Source organism: Perca fluviatilis, chromosome 6, assembly GCF_010015445.1.
Source record: "Perca fluviatilis chromosome 6, GENO_Pfluv_1.0, whole genome shotgun sequence".
NCBI lineage: Eukaryota > Metazoa > Chordata > Actinopteri > Perciformes > Percidae > Perca > Perca fluviatilis.
In genome coordinates, this window is record NC_053117.1 from 1,721,283 (window position 1) to 1,735,687 (window position 14,405).

Sequence of the window (14,405 nt, forward strand, 5' to 3'; positions counted from 1 at the left end):
TAATCATTCATCCTGTTCATGTGGACTACATTCCAAAGTTTATCTGAAGATAATATGAGGCTTCAGCAGTACAAATTAGACAAATCAAGTGGGTATCTTCCGAAGTTATAGTCTTAGAACAAAATTCTCTCTTTGTGTTACTATCCCTCCACTGAACCTCAAGAAAGTCTGGAGAAACACAAAGGACATGTAGTAAAAAGACTAACTTTCCACTTCCACATTTTGTTTCCCATCTCTTACATTAGAAGCACATTAGGAAGGGATCTTATATAGATTATTTACTATAGCATACACCAGCGCATAAAAAAATAGTTGTGCTGCTTTACACCTAAAAGAAAAACACCAGCAACCATGACAGTAGCTACATTTGTAAAAGGGCTGCTTCTTGAGCGTTTAAACCTAAATCCGAGCCAAATTAAGTCATTGAATTACGAGTTTACGAGTTGTCCATGAAGGCGTCAGCATCAGAGCTCTGCCTGTCTGTTTGCGCATGCTCGCCGTGAGATATGAATAACTCTGGCAGCGCATGGGTAGAAAGGTGAGTAAGACAATAATATCTGAGCTCAGTGTCTAAAAACAAACAGCGTTTATAACACTAACGTGAGCTTTTAACTTCTACCGGTTCTAGAAAAGTAACAGGGACTAATTCGAATCGTTAAAAGGCACAGCGGGTTGCTAATAGTTTGTGACACAGTTGTTTTTTTTACTTTTTTTGTGTTGACAGAAACTTCTTAATGTTGTCATCGATATTTTCTTCGAGTATGAAGCTTGTCACGTGTGAAGACAGTTTTTTCCATCAATGACATGGGATTTACCGGCACGAGGGAAGTGTCGTGGGACTGTACGTCTTTTTCAGTTGGAGAGTCAACCTCTTGATACTTGAACGCATTTATTTTTTAATTATCCATATCCATGGAGTCTGTTGGGAAGTTTGAGTTCAACAGGAAAGACCTGATTGGTCACGGTGCCTTTGCAGTTGTGTTCAAAGGCAGACATAAAGAGGTAAGTTTTACATCTGAGACAAATTTGTCTTGTCTTTGTCTCATAATAAATGTAAGTCTGGTGTATTTATATCTTGCTTTTATTTTACTTTTCAAGAAACGTGACTGGGTAGTTGCTGTGAAATGTATTAACAAGAAAAACTTGGCCAAATCTCAGTCTCTGCTTGGTAAAGAAATCAAAATATTGAAGGTACTAAAGTTGACTTTTTATGTTGCCACACATCCTGTGTCAGTCTCTCTATGTACCTTTTTTAACTCCTATATCCACCTCCTCTAGGAACTCAAACATGAAAACATTGTCAGACTACTTGACTATCAGGTAAAGATGGTTTGTCTTCTCTTTTCCCCTCTCACCTGTCACACATCATCACAGACATAATGCTAAGTAACCGCACAGCAATACGCAGGTGCAGTACTGGGAGACTTTGCTGCCACATGTTGCACATGTTGCAAATGTTGACATGTTGCCGCAACATTGAGCGTCACCAGTCCACGTGATACAGACCTGGCTGTGGGACGTTGTAGTTTTTCATGGTTCTACTAGTGACCTCAGTGACCTGAACTGGATCTGTAGTTTATATTAAATGGAAGTTTTCTTTCTTCAAACGCATTATTCTAAAAGACTGAAAACTGGGTGGATGACCGATTTATTAGCATGATATTGATATTGTTTCACTGTGTGCCATAGACTAAATGAATATCCTTAAACTTTTAAGGAGGACACACCCACACACACACACACACACACACACACACACACACACAGCACATGCAATTAACCATTTGCTTAGTTTTCCTCAGTGTGTGCGCTATCCTCCTCTCACCTTACTGACACCTGGCACACACCAGACTAGGGCGAGCTGATCTCTCACTATTCCTGACAGATGGCAGGGTGCAGCCGGTTAAACAATGGCTTATAAAACACAGTCTTGAGTAGAGTCTCACAGCAGACAGGCACCAGCGTGCAAGACTAACGACTTTAGATGATACGTTTGAAGTCAGGCTGCAGTAGGCTTTTGTAGACCGCAATGTGTTTATTTACCTGGCATCGGCACAACCTGCTCCCTCTATTATCTGGTAAAGTGATACTTACTGCATGGTAATAGACAGGGTGTTATTAATACAAAAGTACACGTGGTAAACACTTCTTAGGTTTCTTTAATACACAGACTCTACTAGCTATAACTTGATATAAAAGACAAAGAAAAGAGGCAATTTGCTCCCCCACTCATTACTTCAATCACATGGGACTGACACCCTAAACTTCTCCCCTTTTTGCCCCAGCCCATGTCACCTCAAAACTCTGTGACTTGTTGAATCAGAGCGCCTAATTCGGGATGGGTCCTAAAAGATTCAGGGGGGCTGGACAGGGGCCATGATGGGGTACAGTTTCAGGCCCTGAGTTAACTGTTGGCACTGGGCCCAGAATTTCTAGAAGCGCAGCTGATTACAGGCCAAAAAGGAGTCAACTCGGTCTAAGAATTGGTGTCACTTGTTGCGCAACATGGGTACAGCTGCTATTGATAGATTAATAATTCCCCATCTTCCTCTACATTAAATAAATGTGATTTGTGTTTTTCACACTTTCAATCCGATTCTAAACATAAGTTTATTCCAGTTACTGTACTTTTTGAAAATAATAATAATAAGCATTTATCTGGTTTGATCAACAGGAAATGGGAGGATGTGTGTATCTCGTCATGGAGGTGAGTCGTGTTAGAAATTTGAATGCCTGGTCCGTGGAAATGAAAATGAAAAATCACATTCACTAACAAGGCAGCATTATCAAAGCTTCTATTAAGACTTGTCTGTCTCAACGTTTCAGTACTGCAATGGAGGCGACCTGGCAGAGTACCTTCACTGTAAGTTTGCCTACATCCTGCAGCGCTTAATATAGCTCAGGTCTCACTACTGTAAAGTTTTCTGTTTGACCTGTGGTCAAAGCAAAAAAAGAGGACGTTCACACTCCTCGGTGTTGAATTAGAGGATCACATTTACAGTTTGTTATCTGTAAACATGTTTGGAGCAGCTTACTGTTGCACTGGCAGGTCAGTTTGGGGTTTTAAGAGGCTTGGCTATGCTTTTTCAGTGAAATAATAGGATTTTGAGGAGGCAGAGCAGAACAACCATAGAATTCAGGTTTAGAAAACAGGTCAGTGGGTAAATGATTACTAATACTCCCAAGTGCTTAACACAGATCAAATTAAACTAATTAATTAAACTACCCCTAAAGTGTCCCCCTAAAAGTTTTTTAAAAAAAGCCAAAATAATTCCCAGCTTTTTCTTTTTGTGAATTTTGAATTCTCAGAATGCAATAGGCTATACACTGAAAATGTCCCCTGCCTCAAGTTTCAAAACCTGCTCCAAAATATAATGACGCAGCTTAGGGCATGGGGTTGATTTTTCTCAGGCTGAATTTACCTCGCTGGTGTCTATTCAAATACTAATATGGATCATTGGTCTAATTCTTTCACCTTGCCAGCGTCTCCTATTTTGTAGACTTGTTCATTCAGTGTCCCTGCCAAGGAGACATATCCAGCTATTTGCAGCACAACACTCAGTTTCTCTTGGCAAGGTTCGCAGAGCACCCACATGACCTCACCCATCTGCCACTCACTTATCCCCTGTGCTCCGATGGAAAAACACTGCAGCTAGAAATACTGAATATACTGGGAAGGGGCTGTGGGGGGGCCTTGACGTTAATATCCAAATGAAGCCCCCATCGTAAACAAAATTCTCTTCCACGAAGTGTGACAGTAGTGACACGGATGCGGTAAGAGTAGAGCATCTTCACCTTATATTATGTTGGAGTTTCTGGTGAGAAATTTTAAGTAAGATCAAGGACTGCAACTACCAATTATTTTCATTATAATTCATTTCTTGATTATTTTTCATTTGTCATTTCCATCAACAATTTCCCAAAACCAAAAGTGACGTCCTCAAATTGTTTGTATTGTCTGACTGAACAGTCCAAAATCCCAAAATATGTAGTTCAATACATAGAATACTAGAAAAAAACGAAAATATTCACATTTGAGATGCTATACCGGCAGTAAACATTTGTGCTTATGGCACTTGAGCGGTGCGCGAATGCTGGGATTAAATGCCGACAGTGTGTATCTACATACCATGCAATATGATAAACCTTCAGATTACTGCCATGCTAACTTCCTCCAAGATCATCTTATGTATTTCATCCCTCTGACCCTCAGCTAAGGGCACGTTAAGTGAGGACACCATCCGAGTATTCCTGCAGCAGATCGGTCAGGCCATGAAGATCCTGCAGAGCAAAGGCATCCTCCACAGAGACCTCAAACCCCAGAACATCTTGCTCTGCCACCCAGAGGGGCGCAGGTCCAGCCCCATCAATACATGCCTTAAGATAGGTAATGACTTCACTTTGCAGAGTATTATGCTGCCTTCCGACCAAAAAAAGCGATCCGGCGATTGGCCGCAGGGTTGTGCGATGGTGGGAGTGTCCCTGAAACGGCCCATTTGTGTGATGTCCTGTTGTGTTCTATAGACCCCTGCACACCCACATATACACACACACACACACACACACACACATGCGCGTGTATGACCCTCACCTTATTTCTCTCACCCTCCAGCTGACTTTGGGTTCGCACGTCATCTCCAGACAAACACTATGGCGGCCACGCTGTGTGGCTCTCCTATGTACATGGTGAGTATTAAGGTCTCTTACTTTTATGCGCCAACAAGCTGTACTGTCACCGTGTCCCTAAGCTGTAAGCTGTGTTTGTCTGGACACAGGCTCCTGAGGTCATCATGTCCCAGAACTACGATGCCAAGGCTGATCTGTGGAGCATAGGTACTATTGTCTACCAGTGTCTGACTGGAAAGGCGCCATTTTACGTAAGTGGCACTTAAAAGCGCGAGCACACACACACACGCAGATACAAAAACTGTAACATCACTCTTTTTAGGTGTTTAGGTAAATGAATTTAGCAATTTGCCAAGAAATGCTCCCGTCCTAGAAAGGCCAGACTCGTTATTGTCAACACTAAAACTGAACGCGATGTATCCCTTTTACAACACAGAGAAACAGGATCCACATTGCAACATTAAAAACCACCTGCCTGCTAGGTGGCACTCTCCCTGATCTCCAGTGTTAGTAGTTGGAAAATGCTGGAACAGCTTGACTACTTGTTAGGAAAGCACCTTGTTTACAGATTGGGGGGGGGGGGACATGGAGGAAATGGCTGTTGGCCATTTCTCCCAACCCAAAGCAAATATTGCTTCACAGCCCTGGGTAGTACTTTCTCCTGTTTACGTGGCTGCTCAGATGACACTGTTGAACTGTTATTTGCCGAATGCAAGCTCAGTTGTGAAATATGTAAAGACACGTGCTAATGTTTTGTCTCGTTTTTGGTCCCTTCTTTGTCTGAAGTCCATTTCTGTCCCCATATATGATCAGTTGAAGAAGAAGAAGAAGACACATTCTGTTTCATTGTTTTACCTTTTGTACCTATTGAGGTTATTTATGTTTAGTTTCCTTGAATGCATTTTCCCTGAGAATGAGGGGGAAGATTGACTGCTATTTCTGTCGGGCAGGTCTGTTAGTTTAGATAAATCCAAGGGTCAGTGTGAGGTTAGCTGCTGCTGCCGCTACTGCTGATGTTTACTTAGCTGGCTTAGCTGGCATCTCCAAGCATTCCACTTTGCCCTTGATGGGATCATCAAACACCCACACATTATTTATATTTGGATTATATGCTTTTTGGCATAACAATTATTTTTTATTTTATTTGTAATGATGTAGTCAAATAAATAGCTTCCACTATCATTTATTCAAATGCATATTTGTAAGGATGCAGGTGCATTCATTTGCATATGTTTATGTGTGTGTGCATGTGAGCAGTCATTTTCAAGTGTAACGTGTGTGTGTGTGTGTGTGTGTGTGTGTGTGTGTGTGTGTGTGTGTGTGTGTGTGTGTGTGTGTGTGTGTGTGTGTGTGTGTGTGTGTGTGTGTGTGTGTGTGTGTGTGTGTGTGTGTGTGTGTGTGTGTGTGTAGGCCAGCACCCCGCAAGAGCTCCGTTTGTTTTATGAAAGCAACAGGACCCTCCTACCCAGGTTAGTGGATGACCCCACGCCAACACACTTCTATACTGTACACACACAATACGCACAGGAAGATGATAGGAGGAGGGTGTAAACAGTGTGTTACCGGGAGAATGTGAATGCTGTTTGGAGTGCACACGGACAAGAGCAAGAGCACACGCAGGCACATGTACACACATATGGGCAATTAGCACTCAATAAAGCCCAAACCACCACTTAAAATAGTCCGTATGACAGCTGATCATTGAGAACTTTCTGTATCAGCCACACGCACCGAGTTGATATTTAAAAAATCTAACAAATGTATGATGCTAAATCGAGTGTCCTGCCTATGATATACAGGTATGTCTCTACATGAGGTGCTGCCCATGCGCAACGTGAAACTCTATTTATCTCACTTGATATAATTTGAAAAATGCCCTTACAATTAGTTCTCCTGGCTATTTAAAGTAATTTTGAAAAAAAAACACTGAAACACTGAAACCCTCAGGCTCAGAACTTGAACCTAGAAAGGGTTGAAAGGGATTTATGAATTGTTCTCCCACTGTTTTCATGATGTACTTGGCCAACCTGTGTTTGTTTTGTAGCCATGCTTGTCTTTTGCAGTGATAAAGTCAATTGATAAGACTCAGTGTAAGGAGGCATGTTTGTTGTTTTCTTGTCATTCTATATATAACGTGCTTCAAGCTGCCAGCTAGTGACCTGCACAGCACAACATTTTCCACATGACTTAACATAGCTTCACACAGACGTACACACACACACACACACACACACACACACACACACACACACACACACACACACACACACACACAGGTTTGTGGCACTATTTTTGTGGGGACCCATCATTGACATAATGCATTCCCTAGCCCCTTACCTTAACCTTAACCATCACAACTAAATGTCTAACCTTAACCCTTACCCTCACCCTAACCATAACCTAATTCTATCCCTAATCCTAAAACCAAGTCTTAACCCTCAAACAGCCCTTTAAACTTGTGGGGTCCAGCATTTTGGCCCCATAAAGCTGTCGGGACCCCACAAGTATACTGGACTCCCGTTTTTTGGACTCCACGAATTGTTAAACAAGAACACACACACACACACACACACACACACACACACACACACACACACACACACACACACACACACACACACACACTGTCTGTGTCATGATAGCCTGAGAGGTTTTGCAATGAAGCCGCAAATTAGATGAAAAATTCAAGCACTTTCTCTGAGCTTATGAAACAAAAGTGACCTAAATATTATGTATTTTAGGACCACATATATCATGCAAAAACCAGTGAACACACTGGAACAGCAATTTCAAAAATATGAATATAATAATAAATAAATATGAGAAAATAACCCACTTAATGGTTTTCTCCTCTTTTCCCAGCATCCCAAAGGAGACTTCTAGCAACCTACGACACCTGCTGTTGGGGCTGCTGCAGAGAAACCACAAAGAACGGATCGGCTTTGGTAAGCCACTGCCTTTTAACATTCAGAACTGCTTTTCATAATTTCATTTTAAAAAAGCCTCTCTTACATATAAGTATTTGCATTTGCAGATGAGTTTTTTCACCATCCTTTCTTGGAGACGAGCTCATCCACAAAGAAATGTAAGGACTGTATCTTATTTGTTGCTGTACAGCTTAGAATAAATAAAGGTGCTGTAGCCAGGGTCTAAATGCAAGCACATTTATGTTTGTGTTATGTATGTTTTCTTGACAGGCTCTCCAGCTACTGTGCTCCCCTACCCCAGTTCAGGCTCGGTCAGCTCCTCTAGCAGCTCCTCCACATCCCATCTGGCCTCTCCTCAAGTGTGTTCACCTCTCTTTAGTAGTTTTATAAAACAAAATCACTTGGTCAATGATGGAAAGTGTCTTACTTCTTTGTTATGAAAACAATAAAAATAAATACACAAAAAAATGATGTCTTTTTAAATAAAAACAGTAAGCTCATAGTGTATTAGTTTTCTTGTAATATATCATAGTTATTATTATTATTTAAACAGTTCTTTATTTTACACTCTCTTAGCATTCCGATGGAGAAATGCACCGACTTCCGCCCAAAGCGCAGTATTCCCCTACACAGGACGCCCCCGGCTTCCTGCTGAAAGATATAGCCAATCAAGACCTTAGGAACACCTCATCTTACACAGAGGACTATGTCATGGTGCCTGCCCAGTTTCTAAGTAAGACATGTAAACCTCACTCTATAGATATCTGTAATTCTTTTTTATTGTGCAGGTTTTTCTTCACATCAGCAAAAGGAGTCTGACTATTTCTATTTCATTGCTTTGTAGGTGAGTGCACATGTGAATTGGAAGTTGGGTCACCCATTGAGAGTTGCCTGATATACAGTGGGTGAGTAGTGCACAATATCTTGTAAGTTAATCAGTGCCATCATTTCTGAGAATATGATTGAATATGATGCTTTTTTTGATATGTACAAAAACAGATTTGTTTATAAATATTTTGCAAAAGTAATGTTATAAAATATTTTTCAATGTGCAGACAGAGCTAACAAATATCATTTTTAAGGAGCTCACTACTGGCTGAGAGAGGTCCCAGAAATGCAGGAAAGACTCCACCCTCGCCGCTGCTACACTCTCCCTCCAAGCCTGTTAGGTAAGAGAATGCCAGGCAGGTTCAGATTTTGGTTGGTAAAAGATGAAAGTGTTCTGAGATAGATGAGTAAGTTGAGTGTGAGTTTAAACCTAACAGTATCTGTATTCATTTTATGTCCAATATGAGAAAGTATGGGTTGAGAACATGTGCTTTTACTTTTTGTGAATTCCACTGTTTTTTGAATTGATTTATAAAAAATGGCATTCCTATTGTGTCTAATTCCTTTGCCTTCTCTTTCATCCATGCAGCAAGCCTGTTGAAATTGTTCGTAAATGCAGCCCCTCGGTGCCCATTCCTGTCCCAACTCAAATCCAAAACTACCAGCGTATTGAACAGAACCTGCAACCTGTCGGCATGCATGGCTCCACCAGGCATGTGCAGCCGCTTGGCTGTCTTATCTCTGCCCCCACCTCACCTCAGTGTCTTGTTATTACCCATTCTCTTCTGTCTTTTTCTAACTATATCTCATGTCATCCAGGGTCACACTCTGCTGTGCTAGCAGCAGCTCCCCACAATGTGGAGGCTGTAGAGCTCCAAGTCCAGGATTTGTCCTCAACTCCCCAGGGGTTGGAGGAGCCCGACCACTACAGTCCTCCCCACTAGGTAGTCACCTCAATCAGCTTTTGTTTCACCTATTTAGGGAGTGTTTGTTAAGCAGAGCTCTTCTACAGCAACGCTTTAGGTCACAATCCTACAGCTTAACACACTCCGTGGAAATTTGTCAGTGCAATGTCACTTGTTGTTGGCCACCAGAGCCATTTGGGTGTTAACAAAAATTACACCATCTGAAACACGTCACGTACAGTACATTCCCGGAGTTTTTATGTGGGGATGTTGCCATTTCATTTTCTCTGTACCCATATTCCCCTCTGCCTGACTCACGGTTTAATGGTTTAATCTTTTATAATACTCTGCACTCTAGTGGGAATGACCCCAAAGACCTCAGAGCAGATTCTCCCGCTCAGCACAAGAACTGGACTGCTCGCTGGCTCTCCTGACATGCAGGACACCTCCAGTCCCAAGGTCAGCATCTAAAACATCTAAATTAATACACACCATCATGTGCATTTCTTTCACAACGCACACAACATATTAGCTGGTGCAATTTTGTTTCACAAACAGCAAAAGTGACTATTTCATTACACTTTCTATGAGAGCAAAGGCTTTATCTACAAGTAGCTCACACAGCACAATCAAATTGATCGCCTAATTGTACAGTATACATGCTAGTATTTAAATTATGTTTTCAAAACTGTAATTTCCTAAACAGGGGGTTCATTCAAGAATGCCAAACCAAATCAGGACAGTCCTAGACCTGCAATCCCTTGACCCATGTCCTGCTTCCCAGACCCAACTCAGCAGGAAATCAGCCAATAGCAGTGGGCCTTTTAAAAGGTCTGACCAGTTTATTATTAATATATTATTATGAATATAACAATATAATCTGCAAAATCATATGAAATGTGAATTTGTATGTGTGTATTTCACTAATCCACATCTACTTAAGACTTGATTCATATAAAAATGTGCCATCTGGCACCTAGAGATGTCACACGGTATAAAAGATACTGTACGCTGTCTGATGAATTATTTAATGCTCTCGATGGTGTCTGTGGCTGTATTAAAGGTCCAGATCAGAGAGTGCAGGCAAGCTGTCTGACATGCTACTGAAGGCGGCCTTTGGAGCTCACCTTTTTGAAGAGGGAAGCGACGAGAGCCTCAACTGTGAGAAAAGCATGGATATAGCAGGTAGCATTGGAACAAATAGGACCAATTTTCTACTGATACTGTCTTTGTTCACCAGTATTTAAGACTTTGTAGCTGTTGTTTTAGTAGCCACATTTTTGAATTGCCCTTTAAAGTCATGCAAAGGGAATGCTTTATGTATAATGTAATAGTGAAATCAATACCTATTGTGAAATAAACACACACATCATTAGCAGGCAAGGTGAAGTGTTGTGTTCGCAACATGTAGAAGTTACAAAGTGCATATTTTGAAGCATCTACTGCTATGACCATAACCATGTCATTTACTTGGCTGCAGTTCAGCTGCACACTTCCCATGGACATCTTAGCCATTTGACCTAAACTCTTATTTTCTCCTACAGCTCCACCTACTGGTTGTCATAGAGGCTTTCAATACGCCGACAGCCCACCTCCTACGATTTTCACTATGGGTTCTCTGTCCAGAGGAGACACTCCTCCTGATACCACAAGGATGTTCTCAGGTAGATGTTCTAACGTGAATATTGACTTACTGTCAAGTGCAGTATTTTAGCTTGTGTTGTAGAAGGTTTGTGAGAAGTCCCTTAATTAAGTACATTTTTGAGTGATCCAATGAGGCTGTATTTTTTGTATTATTAACTGCTTTCTTCGGTTTAGAGTTAATTTCCACCACTTGTGCAAATTAAGTAAATTCAGTTTTCAAATTAACATAATCTAAAGCAAAACACGAGCACTGAGAGCCCCTTGTTAAGTGATTGCACCTTGGTTTGCACCTATGACTCGAAGAACACACCAGAGCTTTTCACCGGTCGAGTTAGGGACATTAGAGAGTTAGCGAGTAGCGTAGCCGCTGAAGCAGGCTATACGGATTGGTCTTATAATTACCTCATTCGAATAACCGGTCGATACCAGTATACATCTAGTATATGTTTGCACTCATAAACGATGTTGATTGTAACAGCTAAGTTTGCGTAAATAACACTTGCCTGCTGGCTTCTGCTCTCTGCTGTTGTTGTTGCTGTTAAGACGAGTGCTTAGACATCTAGCAATAATACAACCCAAAAGAGATGCAACAAAATATTTTTTTAATTTAACTTATTTTTTAAAATAAGTGCTGTAGTATAACTAGCAGGAGACAAGTAATAATTGAGGTAAGTTTGGAGACATTACCTTATTTAATCATTAAATTAATAAATATTTTTGTTGCATCTCTTTCGGTTGTTGTAATTTGTAGATGTCCCTAAGCACTCTTACGCCGGTAGTAACAGCAGCAGCAGCAGAGAGCAGAAGCCAGCAGGCAAGTGTTATTTACATAAACTTCTGGTGTACTTACAAACTTTACAATCCATCGTTTTATGAGTGCATAACCTATATATACTAGTGTAGACCTTTGGTATCATTTCGGGCATTATTAGTGGGGTAATGTTAAGAGACACTTCGGATCCATTAGCCTCTGCGCTAAGCTATTCAGCTGATAACGCTACGCTACGCTAACTCTCCCAATGTTAGACCCAGGTGAAAAAAGCTTCTGGGGGGGTGTTTGGCTCGAGGTCATGGTGCAAAGGACCCTAGGGTGAAATTACTCCGAACCATCACTTTAACCAGGTAAAATTTGAGGTAAATGGTCACTTGGGTAGCCCATATGTAGAGGTTTGCTCCTCTGCAAATAAATGAGGGCCTAAAATGACCCCAAATTTTTTTTAACATTGGGCAGGTAAAAGAACACACTGTGATTGTTTACATTCAAGCTTTGAAATCAAAATAATAATAAAACAACACATAAAAAAGAGCCACCTTGTTATTGTAATCCTAAAACGTGTCATCAGTTACTCCCATGCGCTCTTCATTACACGTATTTCCGCTGTTCAGGGTTCAGCTGTATTTGTTGTTGTCTGAAATGCAGGCTCCCCCAGCTACATTAACTCAGCCTGGCTACTGAACAGTCGCCTTCTCCGGGAAGGAAGCCGTAGAAACAGTGAGACTGAAGCCATGGACGCGACTCCACACAGCAGTCTGGTCTTTCACCCTCCAGAGCTCCCAGAAGATACACTGATGGAGGTACAGACGAATACTATGAGACGATACTGTGAGGTGAACCCTCCAGGTTGTTTTGAAGTTACAGTATTAATGTACATTTGAAGATGCAAATTTAGATTTCACATTAACAGTTTCGGTAGTCACAGTATGTGTTCCTTTCACAGCCGGCTCACACAGATGCTCTGAGTGACCTGCGATTCACTTTGGCTTTTGTCCTCTGTGTCATGGAATTGGCTTCTTCCAAGGACTCGGCGCTGGATGCCATCGGCAGTCCTGATGTTTCTTTTCTAGAGCAGAGCTTGGTGACGGATCAGATCAGCCTCCTGAGTAAAGAATGGAGGTGAGAGGTTTCGTACATTTTCTGTATGTATATATGTTCATATGCAATAGCTCCCTTCCTTCACAAATCTGCTTGGGAATGACTGCTGTTTCTTATGTGCATATTCCAGCTATGCAGAGCAGTTAGTGTTGTACATGAAAGCTGAAGAGTTTCTGTCATCAGCACTGCACAATGCTAAAGAGACTATCAAACAAGGCCGACTTCTCCCCTCTGCTACAGTCAAACAAGGTGAGACCAGTGACCTCTGGTTCTGAGTACTAAGCACTCTGCTTTTGTACACTTGAAAGGTGCCTGTTAAATGTTTGTAGTCCTTCAGGAAGAACAAGAGCTTTTGGGTGTTGTAGTCTAAAAAGAGAGCAGTGATCCATGTAGGTGGTCTAACTGAGTGAGAATTGGCATTCCATGTTAAAGCGTGATGACAAGGGTCAGTTTATCTGAATAATGAAATGTATTTGCATACTGTATTTCCTTTTTGCAGTGCTCAGGAAGCTGAATGAATTGTACAAGAGCTGTGTGACGTACTGTCGCACCCTCAACCATCGCCTGCAGACCTTCTTGCTTGACAAACAGAAGCTTATGGACCGCTTCAATGGACTTACAGCAGAGAAGCTCATCTACAGCCACACGGTGCACATGGTGAGCTCACCTCACAGCAGGGGATGTTGATATTCACTTAAAATCAGGTTCTGTCCAGCATATATCCAGTATGCATCTTTATCTTAGCCCTTAGAGTGTGTGTGTGTGTGTGTGTGTGTGTGTGTGTGTGTGTGTGTGTGTGTGTGTGTGTGTGTGTGTGTGTGTGTGTGTGTGTGTGTGTGTGTGTGTGTGTGTGTGTGTGTGTGTGTGTGTGTGTGTGTGTGTGTGTGTGTTCTTACTGCATTCAGGTACAGTGTGCTGCTCTAGATGAGATGTTCCACTATGGCACAGCATCAATCCAGCGCTACCACAAAGCCCTTTTGCTGATGGAGGGTCTGTCCCGGATCATCACAGAGCAGAAGGACATTGACAGCATCGATAAATGTATGTGGCAGCACTGTTGACACACAAACCACAAGATAGTAGTTTAATATGCTAGAATCAGACCACATATGAATTCCTCATGTAATCTTGCCTAGGTCTTGACGAGATTTTATTCTAATCTTAATTTGTTTCTGTTCTCAGGTAAGCAGTGTATTGAGCGACGCCTTTCTGCTCTGCAGAGTTAAACGTAGCAATGAGCTCTACAAATGCATTATCTTGCCTCATCCATCTGCCCTCAGTGTAGATGGAGCATCCTAGACTGTCAATACACACTAGCACTTTGATCTGTCTTAAGGAAAATGACCACTGGAGCATTTGCTCTTATCCCAAACGCCAGTCTGGAATCTTTACATAAATGCACAGAAAAGAAAAGTCTGGAAGTCCTGTTTTAGACAAGTTCTTGAAGATGTTTAAATGCCATGATTGTTTGAATACTTGGATCAGGTAAATTGTTCTAAGTATTTGTTTTGTTTTTTGTTACAGACTGTATATAATGATGCGTTGTTTTGTGTTTTGCACATAGAATAATCAGATTAAATAATAATTGATTTTAAAAATGTT

At 41.4% G+C, this 14,405-nt stretch overlaps 1 protein-coding gene across 1 annotated transcript; it reads left to right on the plus strand.

Annotated features, from left to right (window-relative positions):
* The first annotated feature begins 522 nt into the window (after positions 1 to 522).
* On the plus strand, positions 523 to 14,333 carry ulk1a (unc-51 like autophagy activating kinase 1a). The gene is made up of 27 exons (XM_039803420.1): positions 523 to 1,002; positions 1,099 to 1,191; positions 1,279 to 1,320; positions 2,675 to 2,707; positions 2,827 to 2,863; positions 4,214 to 4,387; positions 4,613 to 4,686; positions 4,776 to 4,877; positions 6,037 to 6,095; positions 7,489 to 7,571; positions 7,661 to 7,711; positions 7,824 to 7,912; positions 8,130 to 8,286; positions 8,398 to 8,458; positions 8,636 to 8,722; positions 8,971 to 9,093; positions 9,201 to 9,325; positions 9,645 to 9,745; positions 9,993 to 10,117; positions 10,350 to 10,471; positions 10,831 to 10,950; positions 12,351 to 12,505; positions 12,649 to 12,824; positions 12,934 to 13,052; positions 13,303 to 13,460; positions 13,709 to 13,844; positions 13,986 to 14,333. The coding sequence occupies exons 1-27, from the start codon at positions 913 to 915 to the stop codon at positions 14,027 to 14,029; spliced, it is 2,736 nt and encodes a 911-aa protein (XP_039659354.1). The 5' UTR covers positions 523 to 912; the 3' UTR covers positions 14,030 to 14,333.
* The last annotated feature ends 72 nt before the right edge of the window (positions 14,334 to 14,405 follow it).

Coding starts and splice junctions, on each gene's coding strand:
- ulk1a (XM_039803420.1), top strand. CDS start 913: ATGGAGTCTGTTGGGAAGTTTGAGTTCAACAGGAAAGACCTGATTGGT. Junction 2,708..2,826: donor GTGTGTATCTCGTCATGGAG/GTGAGTCGTGTT, acceptor TCAACGTTTCAG/TACTGCAATGGAGGCGACCT. Junction 13,461..13,708: donor ACAGCCACACGGTGCACATG/GTGAGCTCACCT, acceptor TACTGCATTCAG/GTACAGTGTGCTGCTCTAGA.